The sequence below is a fragment of the Myotis daubentonii genome, chromosome 3 (assembly GCF_963259705.1).
Source record: "Myotis daubentonii chromosome 3, mMyoDau2.1, whole genome shotgun sequence".
Classification (NCBI taxonomy): Eukaryota; Metazoa; Chordata; class Mammalia; order Chiroptera; family Vespertilionidae; genus Myotis; species Myotis daubentonii.
Window position 1 is genome coordinate 124,362,406 of NC_081842.1, and position 19,915 is coordinate 124,382,320.

At 41.1% G+C, this 19,915-nt stretch overlaps 1 protein-coding gene across 1 annotated transcript in view; it reads right to left on the bottom strand.

The window, feature by feature from the left end:
* Positions 1 to 19,656, bottom strand: part of GMDS (GDP-mannose 4,6-dehydratase) — a 721,370-nt gene extending 701,714 nt beyond the window's left edge. Inside the window, exon 1 of the mRNA XM_059688410.1 lies at positions 19,373 to 19,656. Within this exon, the coding sequence (XP_059544393.1) occupies positions 19,373 to 19,474 (102 nt within the window). The 5' untranslated portion in view covers positions 19,475 to 19,656. The remainder of the gene's footprint in view (positions 1 to 19,372) is intronic.
* Between the last annotated feature and the right edge of the window lie 259 nt (positions 19,657 to 19,915).

Here is a 19,915-nt window from a genome sequence, read left to right on the forward strand (position 1 = left end):
CTCTTCTACTTTATAAGCTCTCCCTCTTTCTTCACTGTCCACTCCAACCCCTCTCTGCATAGCTGAGCCCAGTTTTGAAAGGAAAACTGTGTTTAAGAGAGGAGCCTGCCCGGCTGGCGTGACTCAGTGGCTGAGCACCAACCTATGAACCAGGAGGTCACGGTTCCATTCCTGGTCAGGGCACATGCCCAGGTTGCGGGCTCTATCCCCACTAGGGGGCATGCAGGAGGCAGCCAACCAATGATTCTCTCTCATCACTGATGTTTCTATCACTCTCTCCATCTCCCTTCCTCTCTGAAATCAATAAAAATATATTTTTTAAAAAAGAGAAAGGAGCCACTTGTTGCAGACTGCAATAAAAAAAGCAGCCCTTCCCCACCCCACAGTAGTCATACTTCAACCTGTTTGGCGGGTTTTTGAAATGGTGGTACTAACTGATCAAAGGCGTGTATGCTTTGACAAATCCTGCCAAAAATACTCTTGCAAAGCAACTATTTGAAATTTGTAACCCATTTCTCAATAAGAAGAGCACTCAGCTGAACACAAATTTAGTTCCTGACATCCATAACATGTGTTATGAATAACCTTGATAATATTTTTCTACATAGAATGGCTTACTCAGAGTACAGTGGGGCCTTGACTTACGAGTTTAATTCGATCCGAGACCAAGCTGATTAAGGAGCTCGTTAAGGAGCTCGTTAACTCAAATTACTCTATCAACTCAATGCAAAAAATCGCTGAGAGACAGCTGGTATCTCAAAAAACTCGTTAGTCGGGACACTCCTAAGTCAAGGCCCCACTGTAGTGTTGTAGAGCTCCCTCGTTGCCATCCAGAATTATCCCAACTCTTCTTTTGTTTTAATCCTCACCCAATGGTATGTTTTTATTGATTTTAGAGAGAGAGTAAGGGAAAAACATCCACATGAGAGAGAAACATCAATCCCATATGTGCCCTGACTGGGGATTGAATCTGTAACCCTTTGGTGTATTGGATAAAGCTCCAACCAGCACATCTCTCTTTTTTTTTTTTTAATCCTGACCCGAGGATATGCTTACTAATTTTAGAGAGAGGAGAAAGAGAGAGACAGACAGAGAGAAACATCGATGTGAGAACGAACATAGATTGGCACTTTCCGTAGGCCCCCAAACCAGGAATCAAACCCACAACCTACGTATATGCCCTGACCGGAATCAAACCCGAAACCTTTCGGTATAGGGGACGATAGTCCAACCAACTTAGTCACACCAACCAGGGCCAGCCCAACTCTTGACAGCTTCATCATGTGGGGGTTCAGGGACTCCAGTCAACAATGGAGAACGGAAGTAGGCAGCCAGGCTACTGGCCACAACAGCAGCAAGAAGCTCCTGGGCAGAACTCCATGGCTATGAACTCCATGGCTCTGCCTGCCTACCTGATCACCCCTAACCACTTGCCTGCCTGCCTCATCGCCCCTAACCGCCTCTGCCTGCCTGCCTCATCACCCCTAACCACTCACCTGCCTGACTGATCACCCCTAACCACTCGCCTGCCTGCATGATCGCCCCTAACCACTCGACTGCCTACCACATCGCCCCTAGCCACCTCTGCCTGCCTACCTCATCACCCCTAACCACCTCCACCTGCCTGCCTCATCGCCCCTAGCCACTCGCCTGCCTACCTGATTGCCCCTAACTGCTCTCCTACCTTCCTGATCACCCCTAACCTCTCGCTGGGGGATGGGGCTGTGGTCATTCTGGTCTCTGGTCATTCTGGTTGTTCTGCCGTTCCGGTCACTGGGATTTTATTATATAGTATCCTCACTGAATTCTGAAGTAGGTTTATTGCTTCCTAGCATAGATAAGAGTGGTGTGGAGAGATGCAGAAATTTGCCTGTGGCCCCCAGTAAGTACTGAGGTCAGGATCGAATCCATGTATAACTGGCTCTCCTCTTCCTTTAGAGGAGAGGAGATATCTCTCAATTCCAAGGCTGGGATTTGAATACTCTGCCAGAATCATTGCTGACAAAAATATTTGCATATTAACACAACCCTACTGCAATTAAATAGAGGGGGAAACTGTCAGGTTATAGAGATAAAATAAACTTCCAAAGCATACTCAGTTGCTCTACCTGGATAAAACAAAACTGTAACCCAGTAGGGCCTACATGTGTCTCTGCTACTACACTTACTACAGCCATCAGCCAAGGTGCTATCAGAACCACACTTTTGCCTCTGCCATGACTACCCTTGTGACACTCCAAGAGCCACAGCGACTTCCCTTAAGAGTCCTGCACAGCAGGCTAACTCCTAGAATCCCTCCCAAACCCAAACACCAGTCCATATCCTACTAAATTCCAGTTTCCATTATACATACTATAAATTTTAAATTCAGAAAATGAAATAAAATTTAGATGTCTTTACTCTATACATATATTTATATCTATTTCCTAAAATGTGTATTTAAAGAGAAGAAAAGCCAAAGCCCATAAAGGTTAAGTGATCTGCACTGTTCAAAAAGCTAAGTAGTAATTTCAGGTTTCTGGGACTCAGCTCTAAGCCCTCCAGTAACCACTGTGCTATACACAGAGCATCTTCTAAGATTTCCAGCTAGGCTCCCGACCATTTACCTGGTCCAGATAAAAGAATTCCTTTTAAAATATTCCCTTGTTTTTAGCAATTAAAATCAGAACACCCATAATAATAGTTTGGCAAAAGTATAAATTTTGGATCATACTTAAATACTTTAAAATCTGCATGTTCAAATATGAGCAAAGATAAAAGTACAACTCAATGAAAGAATATACTATATAAGTAAAAATTATTCAAAACTTTCTAAATTAGTCAAAACAGCAAAATGGATGATGAGGTTAAATAAAAACAAAACAAAACAAAAATACTATAGTCCACGATAAAGTTGAAAGGAAATAAAAACAATAGAGGCAGTTCAATTGTTCCCAACTCCTATGTCTCCTTTTCAAGGTAAATATTTTAATGCAAGAAAGCAAAACTCTGAAAAATCCACATGGATTATCACAACCCTTCAAAAACAATACCTCCAAATCTTTCCATTCACCCTTGAGAAATTCACTTAATACTTTTTTCTTCCATATACCCAGATTGACCAACCTCACAAATCAAGTTGAAACCACACAGAAGATCCCCAAAATTTGATTTCAGTTTCAAGTTCAAGTTAAAGTTAAAACAACACAACAACAATTTGAATATTCTTTCCAAGCACACTTAGAGAGTAAGAGACTGGTGAAGTTCCCCTCAAGGATTTAAAACTTACTGAAAGGTAAATAAAATGGATTTTTATAAAATAAAAAAAGTCTGCTCTAAAACAGGATGCCATGTTACTTCAGCAGCAGCCTCATACATATCTTGATTGCATCATTTTTCTTGTACTTTATTTAGTACCGCGTTGTTTTGTACAGTAACATGCTGCACAAGTTGTAGCCTAGGAGCAACAGGTTACACCATATGGCCTAGCTGTTCAGTAGGCTGGACCAGCTAGCCTTACGTAAGCACACTTTGATGTTCACACAACAATGAAATCACCTAAGGGCACATTTCTTCGAACATAACCCTATCATCAATCAGTTCATGACTTTATTGGTTCAAAAATTAGTTATAAAACCATAAATCAAATATTAATTCCAGGTTGACACTAACTCGCCATAAGGGAATGTCATCACAAAGAATTCATCAAATATTTCATTTGGGCTAGGATTCCCTTGTACATACAAAAATATATCTGATCAAACACTGGGTAAGGTCTCCAACTGGAATAAATGTTAAAGGCTGAAAATACGGCTTTTAAGACAGAAAAATTAAAATAGTAGCATCTTTAACCATCCTTCACAGAATACAAGACTATGCGGAAGACTTGTATGGCAAAAAGAAGAATAGCCCTGGGCAGTTTGGTTCAATGAATAGAGTGTCAGCCCTCAGTTGTAGGCCCAATCCCCGGCCGTGGTTGGAACCAATTGATGTGTCTCTATAATCCACCTTTCCACAACTGCAAAAAAAAAACAACTCTTAAATATAATGCTTTGTTTTTTAAATTTGATATACAATGTATTTACTACTCAGAATTTATTTGTTGATACTAATTACAAACTTAATAGAAAATAAAATTACTGGGGTTTACATTTCAAATATGAATTTGCAATACACTTAACCTCTGTGTTTCTTGGGGATAATAAGAAAACCATCTCAGTAGAGTGCTCTGTTGCTTCAGTAAGTTAATAAATGTAAACCCTTTGAACAATGCCTGGCACAAAGTAAATGCTCAATACATTAATCTATCATAATCATCATCACTATCATCAACATCTAGAACAGTGGTTCTTAACCTTGTTACGGGGTGTTACATTAGTAACAAAGAAACAGAATTTGTGGAGAATGAGGCCCAGAAATCAGGATTTTAAAAAGATTCCCAGGTGATTCTAATGTGCAGCCAAGGTTGAGAACCACTGATCTAGAACATCAATGTTACAGTATTACCAGAACATGATGTTACTGGAACATCAATGTCATAAGGATGGTCATTTCTGCCGTTTTGTTCACTGTTGTAACCTCGGTGCCTGACATATAGTTGACACACAAACATTTGTTGAATGAATTATTTATGGTTACTAGTACTTCTATTACTAAGTAGAGGGTGACTTGCATCAAAATGTAATTGTGACCCTGGCTGGTGGGATGCGTCTTCCTGTGCACTGAAGAGTCTTGAATTCAATTCCCAGTCAGGGCACATACCCAGGTTGTGGGTTCAATACCCAGTCGAGGCGCATACGGGAGGCAACCAATCAATGTTTCTCACATTGATTTTTCTTTCTCCCTTTCTCTTCCTTTCTTTCTATAATAATAAAAAAATATCCTTGGGTGAGAATTTTAAAAAAATGTAATTGCCTATGGGAGAAAATTAGGTATGGAAAAATAACTGCTATCTGGAAATTTAGAAGAGGTATGAAATAAAGAACTTCAAGAGAGAAGAGGGGAGGCTACTCTCAAGTTAAAGAAGCATCTTATCAGATCAAACTAACTCACCAGAAGAAAAGACAAGTCAAAAGTATTTGCTGGCCCTGGCCAGGTAGCTCAGTCGATTAGGGCGTCCTCCGGATATGCCAAGGATGTGGGTTTGAACTCTGATCAAGGCACATACAAGAAGCAATCAATGAATGTATAAATTAGTGGAACAACAAATCGACGTTTCTCTCTCAAAATCAATATATTTTTTAAAAGTACTTGCTAAGGCCATTTGCAGCCAAAAGACATTAAGGTTTAGACAGGTTTCTTTGTCCATAGAGGTGCAAGAATCTAAAATAGGGGCCTGGCTGGCGAGTAGCTCAATGGTTGAGCATTGACCTATGAACCAGGAGGTCACAGTTCAATTCCCTGTCCAAGCACATGTCCAGGTTATAGGTTCAATCCTCAGGAGTGGGCATGCAGGAGACAGCCAATCAATGATTTTTCTCTTATCATTGATGTTTCTATCTCTCCATCTCTTTCACTCTGGAATCAATTTAAAAAATTGTTTTAAAAAATCTAGAATAGGGGACTTCTAAGTATTCTAAGGAAGATCTAATCTGGGCCATACCAGCAAGGACAAACCCCACTCTAGTAAGGAAAGTAGCATTAGAGAAAGGAAGTAACGTATCTAAAGACACAGCAAGCGAACTGGGAGCTGTAACTCTCAAATCAGTGTACAGTTAAAAAGAGGGCCCTTGAGAACAATTTGTAGAAGCCACAAATCAAGCATCTCAGCTTCTTACCTGCCTTTCTCCACCAATGGAAAACTGGGATTATCCACGTGCTCATCAGGGCTCTGCAAGCTCTCCAGACATAATTTTCATTCAGACATCCCATCACCCAAGCTGCAGTGTCTGCAACCTACCTGTTCCTGACTATCCAAGAATTGTCTACTGGTGCTTAACCCTCCACTGAAAGACAGCAGTTTATGGGCAGAGAAAGTCACTTTGCTCTAACCACTTTCATCTTTTACTGTAAAAATCTTCAGAGAACTGAGAAAAAAAGCTGGGGGAAGGAGCCACCAGGAGTCTTCAACAGGCCTCAGAAAACAAAGCCTTCCTTCTACTCCCTTCCCCATCCTTATTCCAGGCTTCCACAGACAAGCTACTAATGTTAACTTCTCCTAGTGGATATGGTAAAGCACTAATCAAAATATACAGCAAGCAGCCTTTAAAAGCAGCTTATTTCTCAAAAGCAGTGAACTTCAACAGTTTGTCGATAAATTAGCCAACAGAGCTAGTCTGACCTGACAAGAGAGAGAAGGTCCTGAGAAAAACCTAGGCTATTAAAGGTCTTTAGGCAACTTCGAAGTTCTCCCAGTCTGTTTCTTGTTTGAAAAAAATATAAATATGTACTACCTGGGGTTAAATGAGATAATTAATATAAAGTGTGTGGCACATTGCCTGGCACATGGTAATAATTCTATCAATGTCAGTAAAGTTTTTTCTGTATCTTCCCCCCAAATAATTATTTATCAGGTATCTAGAATCCTGTTAAAGGCAAACATTTTTGCCTCACTCCCTAATCCTAATTCTTTACAGGGAATCACAGCCTCAAAGAAAGCCATTCAGGATCAAAAGACTTTTAGTTCACCTGAAAACTGAGTAAGTAATAAAAATCACCCTTAATTTCAGCCTTGGAGTCCTAAAGCCAAACATGGAGATACGCAGCACTAGGTTTTCCCACATCACCCATGGAGAAGGTAGTGCTCAGTAAGCTTGGAGGCGCTGGAAGCAAGCTACCAGCTCAGGCCTTGCGTAAACTAAATTCTCTAAAGAATGTGTTATCTAAAGTGAACCTCTTGCTAGTCCCTATATCTTATTAATTTTCATATGTAGATCAAATACTAAAGATTCCTGTTTAATTACCCTAAACCTCTCAATCTTTTCAAACTACAAATATTTTATTATAATAAAATGTTAAATTTTATATAGTTACCATTTCCTTAAATATTAAAATAGATTTTATTACTTTTTCAGATGTACGTTTATTATTATTCAACTTTATAGAACCCTATAATATACATTTTACTACTATATACCGTCTTTTACTCCCATTTTTCTGGCTCAAAGTAGTCTTTCTTGTTAGTTAAGGACAATGTTGGAAAGACGAGAACCTGGGATCTAATCCTAACTCCAACACTAACTTGCTGTGTAACTTGGGGAAGTCATACTTTCTCAGTCTTCTTTCCTCCTCTACAGAATGGTGGTAACTTAACTCCAGTTCTAAAATCACAACATGTATGCCAAGAAATTTTTTTTTTAATTTAGTGATTATGAGTACATAAACAGTAGGAAATATATCACACAGAAGTGAATACATTATTTTTCCCCCTGAAATGGATATATTCCAAGTCTTTAAAATCTGAAATTATAACAAATCATTTCATCTCCTAAATTGCAACTTATCTGTGGTATATGCTATCCAATTCTCCTCAGTACCCTGATAATGTCTTGTTACTACCCAGCCGAACAGGAATGCATCACAACATTTTCTTTCAATTTCTATAGACTTCTACAATTTCCTGGCAAGTCTTCTCAATAAATATCAGTAACTAAAGATTAATTTAATTATCCAATATTTTGAGTACCTACCTAACCTGTATCAGTTGTGATAGACAGAGAGATAAGTGATTATGACACTTTTTTTCATATCCTTAAGGAATCACAATCCATAAGGACACTGCACAGATACCATCACTCCAATCCTTCTCCTAAGCAGACATCACTAATCAATCATGGCCTCTCCCTTGAACTGACTACAGTCTTGGCTCCAGGATTCCATGTAGCCATTACCAATCACATGGGCTGGTTTTAACAGACCCATCACATTTCACTAAATCTCCATTACACAAGTGATGATTCTGATACCTGTATTTGAATGTAGAAATTTGTGGGAAGCTGAATATGGCTTAGAAAGTAAAACCAAAAGAGGTAATGTCCCTATCATCTATAATAATAAAAGGGTAATAAGCTGATTAGACCAGATGTCCTTCCAGACAAAGCCGGTGCCGGAGGAAAGCCCAGGTCCTGGGTGCCTGCAGGCAGCTGGAGGGAAGCCAGCCTGGGTCCCAAGTGCCTGCCGACAGCAGGAGGGAAGCAAGCCCAGGTCCTGCATGCCAGAGGGTAGCCGGTGCCGGCAGCAGGGGGGAGGAAGGCCTACTCTTGAAGAATTTCATGCACCAGGCCTCTAATCTTTTATAATTCAATTGAAGCATAAAGAAAACTGGGGAGAGGGTGGGAGGAATGGTACTCCTGCCAATTATCAATTACCACTTTCTAACATTCTAAATTAATCTATATATATATATATATATATATATATATATATATATATATATAAAAGGCTAATATGCAAAGTGTCCCCACAGGAGTTTGACAGGGAGACCAGGAGTTCTATCACTCGCTATGACATGTGCTGACCACCAGGGGGCGGCGCAGAATGAAGGAAGGCCCTGGCTGGCAGCTTGCAGCCAGGGAAGGAAGGCCCCGGCTGGCAGCCAGAAGGCCCTGATCGCTGGCGAGCCCTAGGGGACCATGCATGAATTTCGTGCACCAGGCCTCTAGTTCTGAAATAAAGAGGATGAAGTCTGTTAAGAACCACCTGAGTCTGAGAATCAGGTTACCCATTTTACATATGTTTCCTTTAAAGGCCAAGATTGTTTTATGGTAGCTAGAATAAACTCAAAAGAAACTAATGAAATTAGGAAAAATTAAAAGAACAAACACGGCTATAAAATTAAAATTCTGACCTTAATAACTTAGAGTCCAACTTTTTCATCTAACATAAGACTTACCAAAAATTTGTCTTCCAACCACAGATAAGTTAACTCTTCTTGACCGTGACTGACATTCAACTATTTAAAGATAAATGCTTTGTTCTCTAGGCATCATGGTGCAAAACTCTAGAACTTTGAATTGGTACTAGTTTAAATGGCTGACCAGATCTCAACCACTTCGTAAGGAAAATCTAGGCCTACCTGCAGGTGGAAAGGACCATACCATGTCACATTCTTCCCAATTTAGAACACTATATTAACCTTACTACCAAACACACTTGACAAAGGATTCTACAATTCCCCCAACTTGCCTGCTCTCCTGACAGAGACCAGCTTAAAATAAATATTAGAAAAGGGAAAATCTACAAACACTAACCATTCAATTCTCTAACGTCTCCGCCTACCAAAAAGTGTGCTTTCGCTGTCCATTAAAGAATAATAAAAGTGTCCTAGGAAGATGGCTCTGTCTTCTTTAAAAAACTACTATGGAACTTACTGAGCATCATGTTATTCTGAGTCTGTTGTTTAACAGTTATCCTGCTGAGAGTTTAATACTAATAAAATGTTGCGCTCACCTATCCATTTTGTCTTGACTGTCAAGAAGGTCAAAACTGAATTTTATGCCCACCTGACAACATCCTTGGCTTTGGGTTTTGGTACACTACCTCCATCTTTCTATTGCCTTTTCTTCTTTTTATGATGGTCTATGTTTTTGTTTGTTTGTTTGTTAATCCTCACCCAAGGATATTTTCCCATTGGTTTTTTTAGAGAGAGTGGAAAGGTGGGGAGAGGGAAAGAGAGAGAGGAACATCAATGTGAGAGAGACACATCGATTGGTGGCCTCCTGCATGTGCCCAAACCCAGGTATATGCCCTTGACCAGGAATCAAACCTGTGACCCTTCTGTGCATGGGCCAATGCTCTATTTCCTCCACACACCAGCCAGGGATAGTGCTGTGTTTTGTTATTTTTTATTGAAGTCACCTCAGAATTCTTTTGGAAATGAGCAAAGGATATAAATTATTTAGTAATTTAATTTCCTTCATTATTACTATTTATTTTTCCTCAGTGTCCCCTAAAACTCTCCCTTTTTTGTACTCTTGTGCATGCTGTTTACCCCAAACATAGTCCCTGCTATTTCTAGCATTCAATGACTTCTCCCAGGCTCCTGAGGTTGAACGAAGCATTCATTTGGCTCCTACCATACCTTGACAATACTGATTTTTTTCCATGTGCACTGTCTTTTCAAGTTCCCCAAAGACTATGAGATCCTAATGGAAAGAGAGTACATCTTACATATATTTATATTCCCAGCAGCATCAAAACAAGCCTTGCATGTGGCAGACACACAGTAAGACATGTTCTGTTAATGGGAAGGGTAAGTTAGCATTTTTGAAAGCTCACTGGGTGAAACCATGTGGGAAGTAGGCTGAAAAGGAGTTTCTATCTTCAAGCAATTTACAAACCAAAGAACTAAGATAGTAAATTACCTATGTAGACAATAGGCATGGCATATATACATACACACATAAAGTTCTCGGAACGGCTACTTTTGGCAGGATTAGTCAGCGTTCACAAAGTCTTTTAGTGGAATTCAAATGAATAAGACTATGAGGATATTCAGTCACAATTTAATGACTCCAAAGATGTACAAGGCGACAGTATTCAAAGAACAGCAAGTACATTTCCATGGCTGTAGTAAAGAATGACAAGCATCATTAGACAATGGAGGTGAATTTGGGGGACGGCTGACAGAGGGCCTAGCCGAGGCAGCAATGCAAAGCTAGGGACTGGGTTTTTTTTGTTTGTTTGTTTTTTAAGGTAATTTAATTAGGTAAATGTAGAGGGCTGCCTGGGAGGCACCTAGGCATTTCCTTATAATTATTGTCAATTGAACTCAGAGCATAGGCAGAGCCACGCCCTGGGAACATGCTTCCCCAATAAGGGTGGACATGTTAATCAGGCAGGGGCGGAACTAGATATGTAAATCTAGGCCTTTAAAATAAACCTGCTGTGTGGCTCAGGCCGCTTTTTGCCTCCTCTCCATCAGAGAGGATGGCGCCCACCTGGCCCCAGCTTAAAATCTATTTCTGCATCTTGGTCTTTCTTTAATTTCTTAATCCCCAGCTCCTCCACTCAGCAAATGGTCTGTTTCCTTTTCCATGCGGGACATGGAGAAGAGAGAAACAGCCCCCCACATTTGGCGCCCCGAACAGGGACTGAGTACGGAGGCAAGAGAAGAAAGCGAGGGGGTCACTCCCAGAAGCTTGTGCACACAGATTCAAAGGAATAAGGTAAGGGGAGTGTATTGTTGTGAATTGATATGAAATAGCCAGGTGTAAAACGTGGGTAATCCTCAAAAAATGCTTTAAACTATGCTCTGTTAATTATAGTCAAATTCTCGATTTCTTTCTTAAGCTTTGTTGATGAAACCTGGGAAAAGGTTAGAAAGCAGTTGTGTGACCAATACTCAGCAAAAAGTCCAGAGAAAATTCCTATTTTAATCGGTGATGGCCTTGATTCAGCACAGGAGAGTTTAAGAATGTCTAAGTGGGGTGCAGCCACGGCCTTACAGTCTGGAGTGGAATGGCGCGAGTCTCTAAGAATACCATCTGCACCTCCTCTGCCTCCACGTGTAAACTACTTGTAACCAAGTAGAAAAGGATTAAAGGAATTTCTCAGCAACTGCCGATGATTCTTTATCTTAAAACATCTTTTCTTTCCTTAAAAAAAATAAAAAATAAAAATTGAAAAATAAAGTAAAAAGAGTAAATGCCAGACCATTTCTGAATCTTCCCCTAAGAAACAACGAGGTGGGGAAGCTCACGTGGTCATCCAATATGGACGTCACTCCCCAAGAAAGCCACTTCTTTACCTCATCTTCGCCATCTTTATCCTTTTTTTCCAGCTAATGACTTAAAGCTTTTACAAATTCATAAATGCATCTGGGATTTCTGTGCACATGTAAAGGGAGAAGGCCAGTTTAGAAGCGAGTGCGCATAGTTTTGAGCTGATCTTGACCTTTTGCTGTGTACAGAATAAAAACCCGAGACTGTTTTGGCCTTAAAAATGGCGGAGATGAACCTAAGAAAGAAATACAGGCTGGTTTCCCAAGGCGATCTAAAGTAGCTCTTTTGAAATTTCTTGACTTCCCCAGCAGGAAAATTGTGACCATTTTGAAATTTAGCAGTTATGCCAGGCTTATTGGCTGGAAACTTAAAACTTTTAAGTTCAAATCATATAAAAGTATTGAGATTTATAATACTGAAATGTTGATCTGTGTATGCCTAGTATGAAGTCTAGATGATAGAAGTTAATCTATTAATTGAAAATGCTTTATATTTTATTTGAAATGTATCCTTAAATGTAAAAGTCTCTTTTCTTGCCATTGAAAAAGTTTAAAGCTACATACTTTTTTTAATGGAAGGAGGGGTAGACACGCCCTTCCCCTAGCATGTAGGTAATCCAATTCCCGCCAGCAGCCATCTTTAGGAATGTTAATTTGCATTTCAATGGCTATACCTTTTGCTAGAGACTTTCCAAGAAAAGGTCAAGCAGCCAAAAGGTGGCTCCTTTGAAATCAGCTTTCCGCCAGTAGTCATTTTTTAATACAAGTTTTCTTCTCAGTTTCTCTGTGCAGAAAAAACATGGTTTAAAGTTAATTATTAGATTTTAAAATTTATTCTTAAAAATATAAAAGTGTAGTTAATCAAAGAACTGCTAATATTTGACTTGTAAGCTCTGAAAGTTTAAAGTGCAAATTTGAATCAGGAGAAATTAAATATCTAATGTATAACTTGTTTTTGAAAAAATAAAATGTGTTTTCTCTTAAATGATTAGGAATTCAAAATATGTTACTCATTGGTCTGATTTAAAAAAAGAGGATTAATTTTATGATCTTAACTGAAAATTTTTTAAATACAAAAACCAGTTTGGATTTGATTGATATTCTTTAAGATAATTGTAAAGGATATAAACAGCTAATGAGATTTCTGTTTGTCTACAATATAATGTTGGCCATGTATCTTTTAGGGGTTTTTGGTTTGCTCTGTCAAAGAACAGTGTAGACAGCCGCCACTTTGAGCTGCCTGACTTGGCAGCCGCCATGTTGGCCGCATGGCCTGCCGCTCCCCTGGGGGTCGCCATCTTGAAACAGGAAAGGCCCCGCCCACCCTCTGACTTAGCCAATCACTAAAGGAATGTCTGCTCACTGAGGCAGGGCGGAAGTTCAGGGGTGGAGCTTTAAGGCGGAGTTTTACTACGGAAATGCGGATGGGGCAGAAAGTGTGCTTGCCTCGTGAATTTATTTAATACTATTTTTAAGAAAATATTTTTAATACTTAATAAATTAGCAATCACGGTCTTAATATAATTTCAGTGGTATGATAGACCAATGTTTTAAGCAGTTGGCTTTATAAGGGCTGACAATAGAGCTTGTATTTCTTAAAAGGCTTGTAGATAAGAGACATTTTTAAGTCATCTTAAATTCTCAGTAGAACCATAGTTATACATATATCATAAACAAATAAAGAGTAATTGATTCCATGGTCAAGACTAGATCCTATTATGTTGAGAACTGCTTTTAAATGTTGAAAATTTTTTAATTAGATATGTATTTGACAGTTTTTCCCAAATACAGTATTTTAAAATTTAATATGCTTGGTTACATAAGGAATTTCTGCCAAATAAAAGAAAAAATTGATTTATTAGTAGCAATGTCTTTATTTAAACTAACGAAAGCACCATGCTGCTGCATTTTAAATTAGGATGGAGGTGGGGCAGCGTTTGCACCTCGTGTATCAGACATAAAATTACTAAATTTACTAATCTTTGTAAGCAATTGAATCCTAGTAAAGTAAAATTCTTCTAAAAAGTTACTGAAGGCTTCCCATGATCCCTCTGTATATGCAAATAAGCCGAAAGGGAATGCTGTTTAAAAATATTATTTTAAATTTAATAAAAAGGAGAAATTTTAATATTTTGAAATATCTTCCACTAATATTTATAGGATAATCTAATGCTTTGCTGTTAAAATACCAAATCTGAAAATAAGTACAGTCACCATAAATGTTTAATGACTTTGACTTGAAATACATGGCCTTGTGGCACTATCAGTCAACATCCAAGAAGTAATCCTATAGGTTACTTGGTGTAAAAGAGAAAGATTTTTCTTTTTTAAGTTGAAGTTCTCCAAGTGTAATCCAGCAGGAAGAAGACAAACCAGACAATCAACAGCCCAGAGACCACCTGGGGCACAGTAAAGTGAAGTATGGTAACAATTAACTCTGGTAAAAATTGTAAGTTTCATATTGGTCTTAGAAGGCACATTTTTCCTTTACCTGGGAAGGACAGCACAACTATCCCAAGGTCAGAGGGCTCCAGTTAGTGTGTCAACTCAGTGTTCTGGAGACCCAAAATTGTAATTTAGATAACATGCCTAAGTTTAACCTAGGTTACCCAAGGACTCTAGATAATGTATTTACCCAAAACTGTAGTTTGGATGGCATGCTGTCTCTGTTTCTGTAAATTGCCTTTTTTTGCAAACGAGGTTCCTCATTCCAAACTTGAGACAGCCAATTTAAAATTGAATTGTCATGACCTAGAGCAAAGAATATTCTTACGTGGTGGTATTATTCTACAAGTTTATATTGTGCATTTATCCCAAACAAACTTACAAATTCTTTGAATGTTTGGCAACAATTTAATATTTAAGGACATAAAAGGATTTATACCCTTCCTGTGTGGAAGGCCCCCTGGGAAGGCACTTAAGCATTCTGTATTGACCTCTCTTGACCTTTTTGCCAAGAGGATTTCCTCTTCTCACAATCCAATTGTCTATAGCTGTTATCTGAGCTCTCCGTTCAAGCTGAGATCATGAAAAGCTGGTACCATGGATCTGTCTCTGGCCCAATGGTGTAAGTTGAGCCCTCTCTGGAGAAGAAACCCGGGTTCCCTATGATCAATGCCAGGGCCCCGCCAGCAGGCGAGGGGATCCAAAGGCAGTTGCTGGGCATGGAGGCCAGAGGGACATAGGCTGCCAAGCAGACAAAACTGAACCTCACATCACCCTACTTGGCCCAGAGATGGCTGGTAGTCAAAGACGGGTAAGACCTCACAGGGTGGGGCGACCTAAGACAGGCACAGTCGGGGGCCAATAGGAGAAAGCTTGGGGTTCAACAGAGGTGGGGCACAGATCCTCACCCCCACAATGGTGCAGGGGCTTGAACACTCGCCCCTTCTGAGGAAGGTCTCCTGTCCCCATGGCTGCTTCTTGTTTCCCATGCCCAGCCCAGATCAGGAACCAAATAACAAAAGACTTGGTCCAGCTGAAAATGGTACCCAGAAAAATGAAGACTTAGTTAACAGACCCTAAATTTAAATCTAGCCTAACAACAGAAATGCTTAAGCCTCCTCAAGGATGTAAAGTGATCCTTTCAATTAATATTTACAGTGTAAATTTAAGATTATTGTTAAAATATTAAATTTGACAGTAAAATAGTTAAGTTTTCAAATTAATTAAATTTGGCTAACTTGAAATAAATATTCAAAAAGTATTAACCAAAATTTTCATTTCATGGTAAAATTGCTTAACATGCTATAAACCTAAAGCAGACATATTTTATGCAAAAAGTTGGAATTTAAAGTTATCTAGACTGCATTGTAAGTTTTCTGAAAAGCCGCCTAATAATTAAATAAAAAAAGGGGGGGGGGATAGTGGAAAAATATAGTGGAAAAATGCCATGTAAGAAAATAAATCCTGTAACTAAATTAAAATTTTTTCGTTAGCGAGACACCCAGAAAAAAACACACATTATGTCAGGGAAAGCCAGGAGAAGATCATTTCAAAGAAAAAACCCCAAGTAAGGTTTTGTTTATTAACCTTTGGTCGAGAATACATTTGTATATTTTCAGAAGAACAGCTCCGAGACCATGTGGATTCCTGCAACAACAGATCCCAACTGACCAGATTGCTCCAGCCACAAAGACAGGAAAGACAATTCAAAGATAGAGATGGTGAAGACGCCTTGTCATGATAGCAGTCAGCACCTGTGCATTGCTGCAGGTTGCCCAGGACCAAGAGCAAGGAAGAAGGAGCAATGCAGCCAATTCGGGTGCCAGAGCGTTACATCCGTCACCACAATGGACTCAGACATTCACTCAAAAGGACTAAGTACTGCCCCAATGACAGCAAAGGGGAAGAAGAAAACTGAAAGATGCAAGGGACTGTTGTGCCAATATGGAGTCATCTGAAGAAGTTAACGACTGAAGTGCAACAGATTGTGGAAAAGTAAGAAGTTGAAGCTACTTCTTCAACCATGTTCCTGCTCGTGCTAGCATCTGTTAGCTGTCAGTCTTCTGCAAAGTCTTGCACAGCCAAGTCCAAGGACTCTGAGTAAATATACACCAGTAGCAAAAGAGACTTTTTTTTCATTTAGTAGCAAAAATGTTAATATGTCTATAGTTCTGATTTCTCATATTGTTGTTTTGCATTGTCATTGTTTTGTTATTATTTAATAGCCAGTTTTGTTTTTAACGTTCAAATTTTGAAAATGATAACATGTATGTAGTATAGTTTTTGCATTTGCATTGTTTGCAATTGTTTTAATTCTAGAGCCCTACTATTGTTTAAAATTTTACTTTTATTATAGTAGCTTAAAAACAAAAACGGGGGAGATGTAGAGGGCTGCCTGGGAGGCACCTAGGCATTTCCTTATAATTATTGTCAATTGAACTCAGAGCATAGGCAGAGCCACGCCCTGGGAACATGCTTCCCCAATAAGGGTGGACATGTTAATCAGGCAGGGGCGGAACTAGATATGTAAATCTAGGCCTTTAAAATAAACCTGCTGTGTGGCTCAGGCCGCTTTTTGCCTCCTCTCCATCAGAGAGGATGGCGCCCACCTGGCCCCAGCTTAAAATCTATTTCTGCATCTTGGTCTTTCTTTAATTTCTTAATCCCCAGCTCCTCCACTCAGCAAATGGTCTGTTTCCTTTTCCATGCGGGACATGGAGAAGAGAGAAACAGCCCCCCACAGGTAAAATCTTTGGAAATGATGCACAACTACTGTGTCAACAATCGATAGGAGGAAGAAAGCTAGACTATGAGGCCTGACAGTAAATACTAGTGATGCCAGTAAGTACTGGCTATCTACACTCATTCTCAGGTGGGTATGTAGGACAACCCATTTAAGAGCCCATCTGGGCACAATGGCCATGATAGCCCTAAGGGCCAGAGCAGTGGTTTCCATCTCACCTTCTTGAATCTGAATCCTCTTCTTAGAGTAAAACAATCTCTCTCTCTCTCTCTCTCTCTCTCTCTCTCTCTCTCTCTCTCTCTCTCTCTCACACACACACACACACACACACACACACACACAGAGCTGTAATATCAAGTGTGTGGCTTACGATAGAGGCAGTATAACAAAATGACCCAGAGCAACTCCTGGGTTCAAATCTCAGCTCTGACACTATTAGGTGTGCACTCTCAGGGAACATATTTAACTTTACTTAGCCAGATAAAAATTGTACCTTCCTCTTAGGCAGATATATAAAATGTTTAGCAGAATGAGTAGTTCAGTGAGCTCTCACCCAATATTATTTTTTAAATGGACAATAAGGTATGGATTTTCAGACCCCTTGTATTTACTTCGCAATCCTCTGGAAATCCTTGATACCCAGGTTGGGAGTTGGTGTCTTCGAAGTAAATTCCATCAGCAAGGATTTATGTGGCAGCTACAATGTTCAGCATTGTGCCACAGCCTATAGATGCCCACACAACACCCAACAAGTAAGGGGACAATGCAGAGGGTGGATGTTGGAAGGACATGGGATTGTTGCAGAGGTTAAAATGAGACTAAAACTCAAGCAGGGGTTTAAAGTTGGAAATGCTATGGGGAGCCAAAGAGGTCTGGTCAGGGAGTAGCATGCTGAACATGTGCTTAAGGAAGACCACCCGTTGGCAGCCTTTAGGGCAAACTAGAGTAGGGGTACATCTCTCACCACTCAGAAACAACCAGGAGTCTGGGCTCAAAGCTCTAAAGAAGGTTCCATCCCTAACCTGCACTGATTCATACTGCTGGTCACTTAGATTGGTTTAAGCCATACCACTGGTTACATTAACAGCTTAACTAATTTCTTCATAATACTTAGAAAAAAAATATTACCTAAAACAACACATGTAAGCTTAGTAAATATTTGAGCTTCAGATTCAATCTAAGAAATTGGAAAAAGGGGGACCACCTGCAAAAGAGTCCTCAGCATTGGAAAAGGATAGACAGTATGTAGGCCCTTGCCTGAATTTAAGGGTTCCCATCCTCAACCTCAAATCCTTGATCTACCCGCCTCTCTTGCCAGTTTTCAAACACGTGTTTATTGTAATTACCTTAAACATAGTAAGATGCATGAATAACCAGAAATCAATCAGATATCCAGTAGTTAAAACTCTCTAATCTTTTTTGACTCTCCATCTGGCCAATTTCAACTTCTCTCTAATGCTAGAGCTTTGAGAGCAGAGTTTGAATCCCATCTGGGCATTTCCTAGTTGTTTGATGTCAGGCAAATCAAACTCCCATGCTTCGGTTTGCATATCTGTGAAGCGGGGATAACCTGTCAGAAAGTAGTTGTGAAAACTAAATGGTTAATATCAGTCAAGTGACTAAAACATAATAAGCACAATATGTATTAGCTATTATTATCATCTTTATTACAGAGTAATATTGGCTACCACCAGATCTCCAGGAGTACAACTATCACATTTTTTTCAACAAAAACACACGGGCAAAACTATTGTCACTGAATCGCACACAGCACAGCTAGATAAGAGGTAGTGGTCAGCCCCTACCTGTTGCAACACCTTTAAGAGATGACTGTCACAAACTGGCCTGCACATGAGGCTCCAACACTGCAGGACTGCTCCTCCTGAACTACCTCAGCCCAGAGCTCATTTCTCTGGCAACAGAACCCTAGCATGTGTGAATAGGAATCTCAGAAGTTCGTGAAATTTTAAAAAGTTTTTGTGAGATATGTTTAAAAAAAAAAAAAAAGTATTTCCTGGGCTGTGACCCACAACACTACTTTGTCATTTTCTCTTTTCTACCTAGAAATCTGCGAGACTGAACCAAAACAGCAAGAAACTTCCTCCCCTGCTTCCCAAGCATTAGCAAGTAAGCGGCCCTTAGGTGACTCCACACTCATCTTCACAGATAAACGGCCCACCCCGCTCCACCACCCCCTGCCCCGGGGCACTAGGGTCCAGTCTGCAAAGAACTAAATTCCTAGTGCATCCTAGAGGGCTTAGAAAGACACGGGCTCCCGTCGCCTGTGGACAGGGGAGAGGGGCACCTTGCTCAGGTGTGAGGACCACATCCCGTGCAGGACCCGCGCTCCCACACCCCGGGAAGACCAGAAACACTCAATGCAGTGAGCACACTCCCACAGCCACATCTGTCCGCGACCTCTCGGGCAGCACCCGCCTTCCGAACCGCCCAGGAAACTGTTCCCGGAACGCGGGCAGCCCCGGCCGGCGGGAGGTGCACACGTGCCCGGCGGCAGCAGGCCCGGCTCGGCCCCGCCTCGCACTCACCTGGCCCGTGATGCCAGTGATGAGCGCCACCTTTCTGGGCTTGCCCATCTCGCCATCCCCGGAGCCCCGGGTGCTGGGGCAGCGTGCCGGAGCGTGTGCCATGTCCCCGCGAGGCGTGCGGCAGAGAGCAGGGTGGAGCGACAGCGAGCGCAGCTGAGGCAGCGGTGCCAGGGGACGTGGGAATGTACCCGCGCGCAAGCTGCCTCGCCCGGCTGCAGGGAAGAGCGCACCGCGCGGCCAGCAGCCACAATCTGACAGGGAGCTCGGAGGCGGGTGGGAAGGGCAGGGGCGGGCCCAGCGGCGGGGCGACGCGGCGGTGCGGCTGCAGCCAGGCGGGCGTGGCGTCATCCCGTAGGCCAGCGACGCTCCCGCGGCGCCAGCGGAAGGCCCCGCCCCCCGTCGACGGCCTGGCGGGAGGGGCGGGGCGCGGAGGGCGGGGCCTGCCGCTGGGCTAATCTGCAGCCTCAGGAAAGGAAGTGATACTGGTCCAGCGCCCGGCTGAGCCCTGGGCCAGGGCGAGAGTGGGCGGGGTCAGCCTTCTAC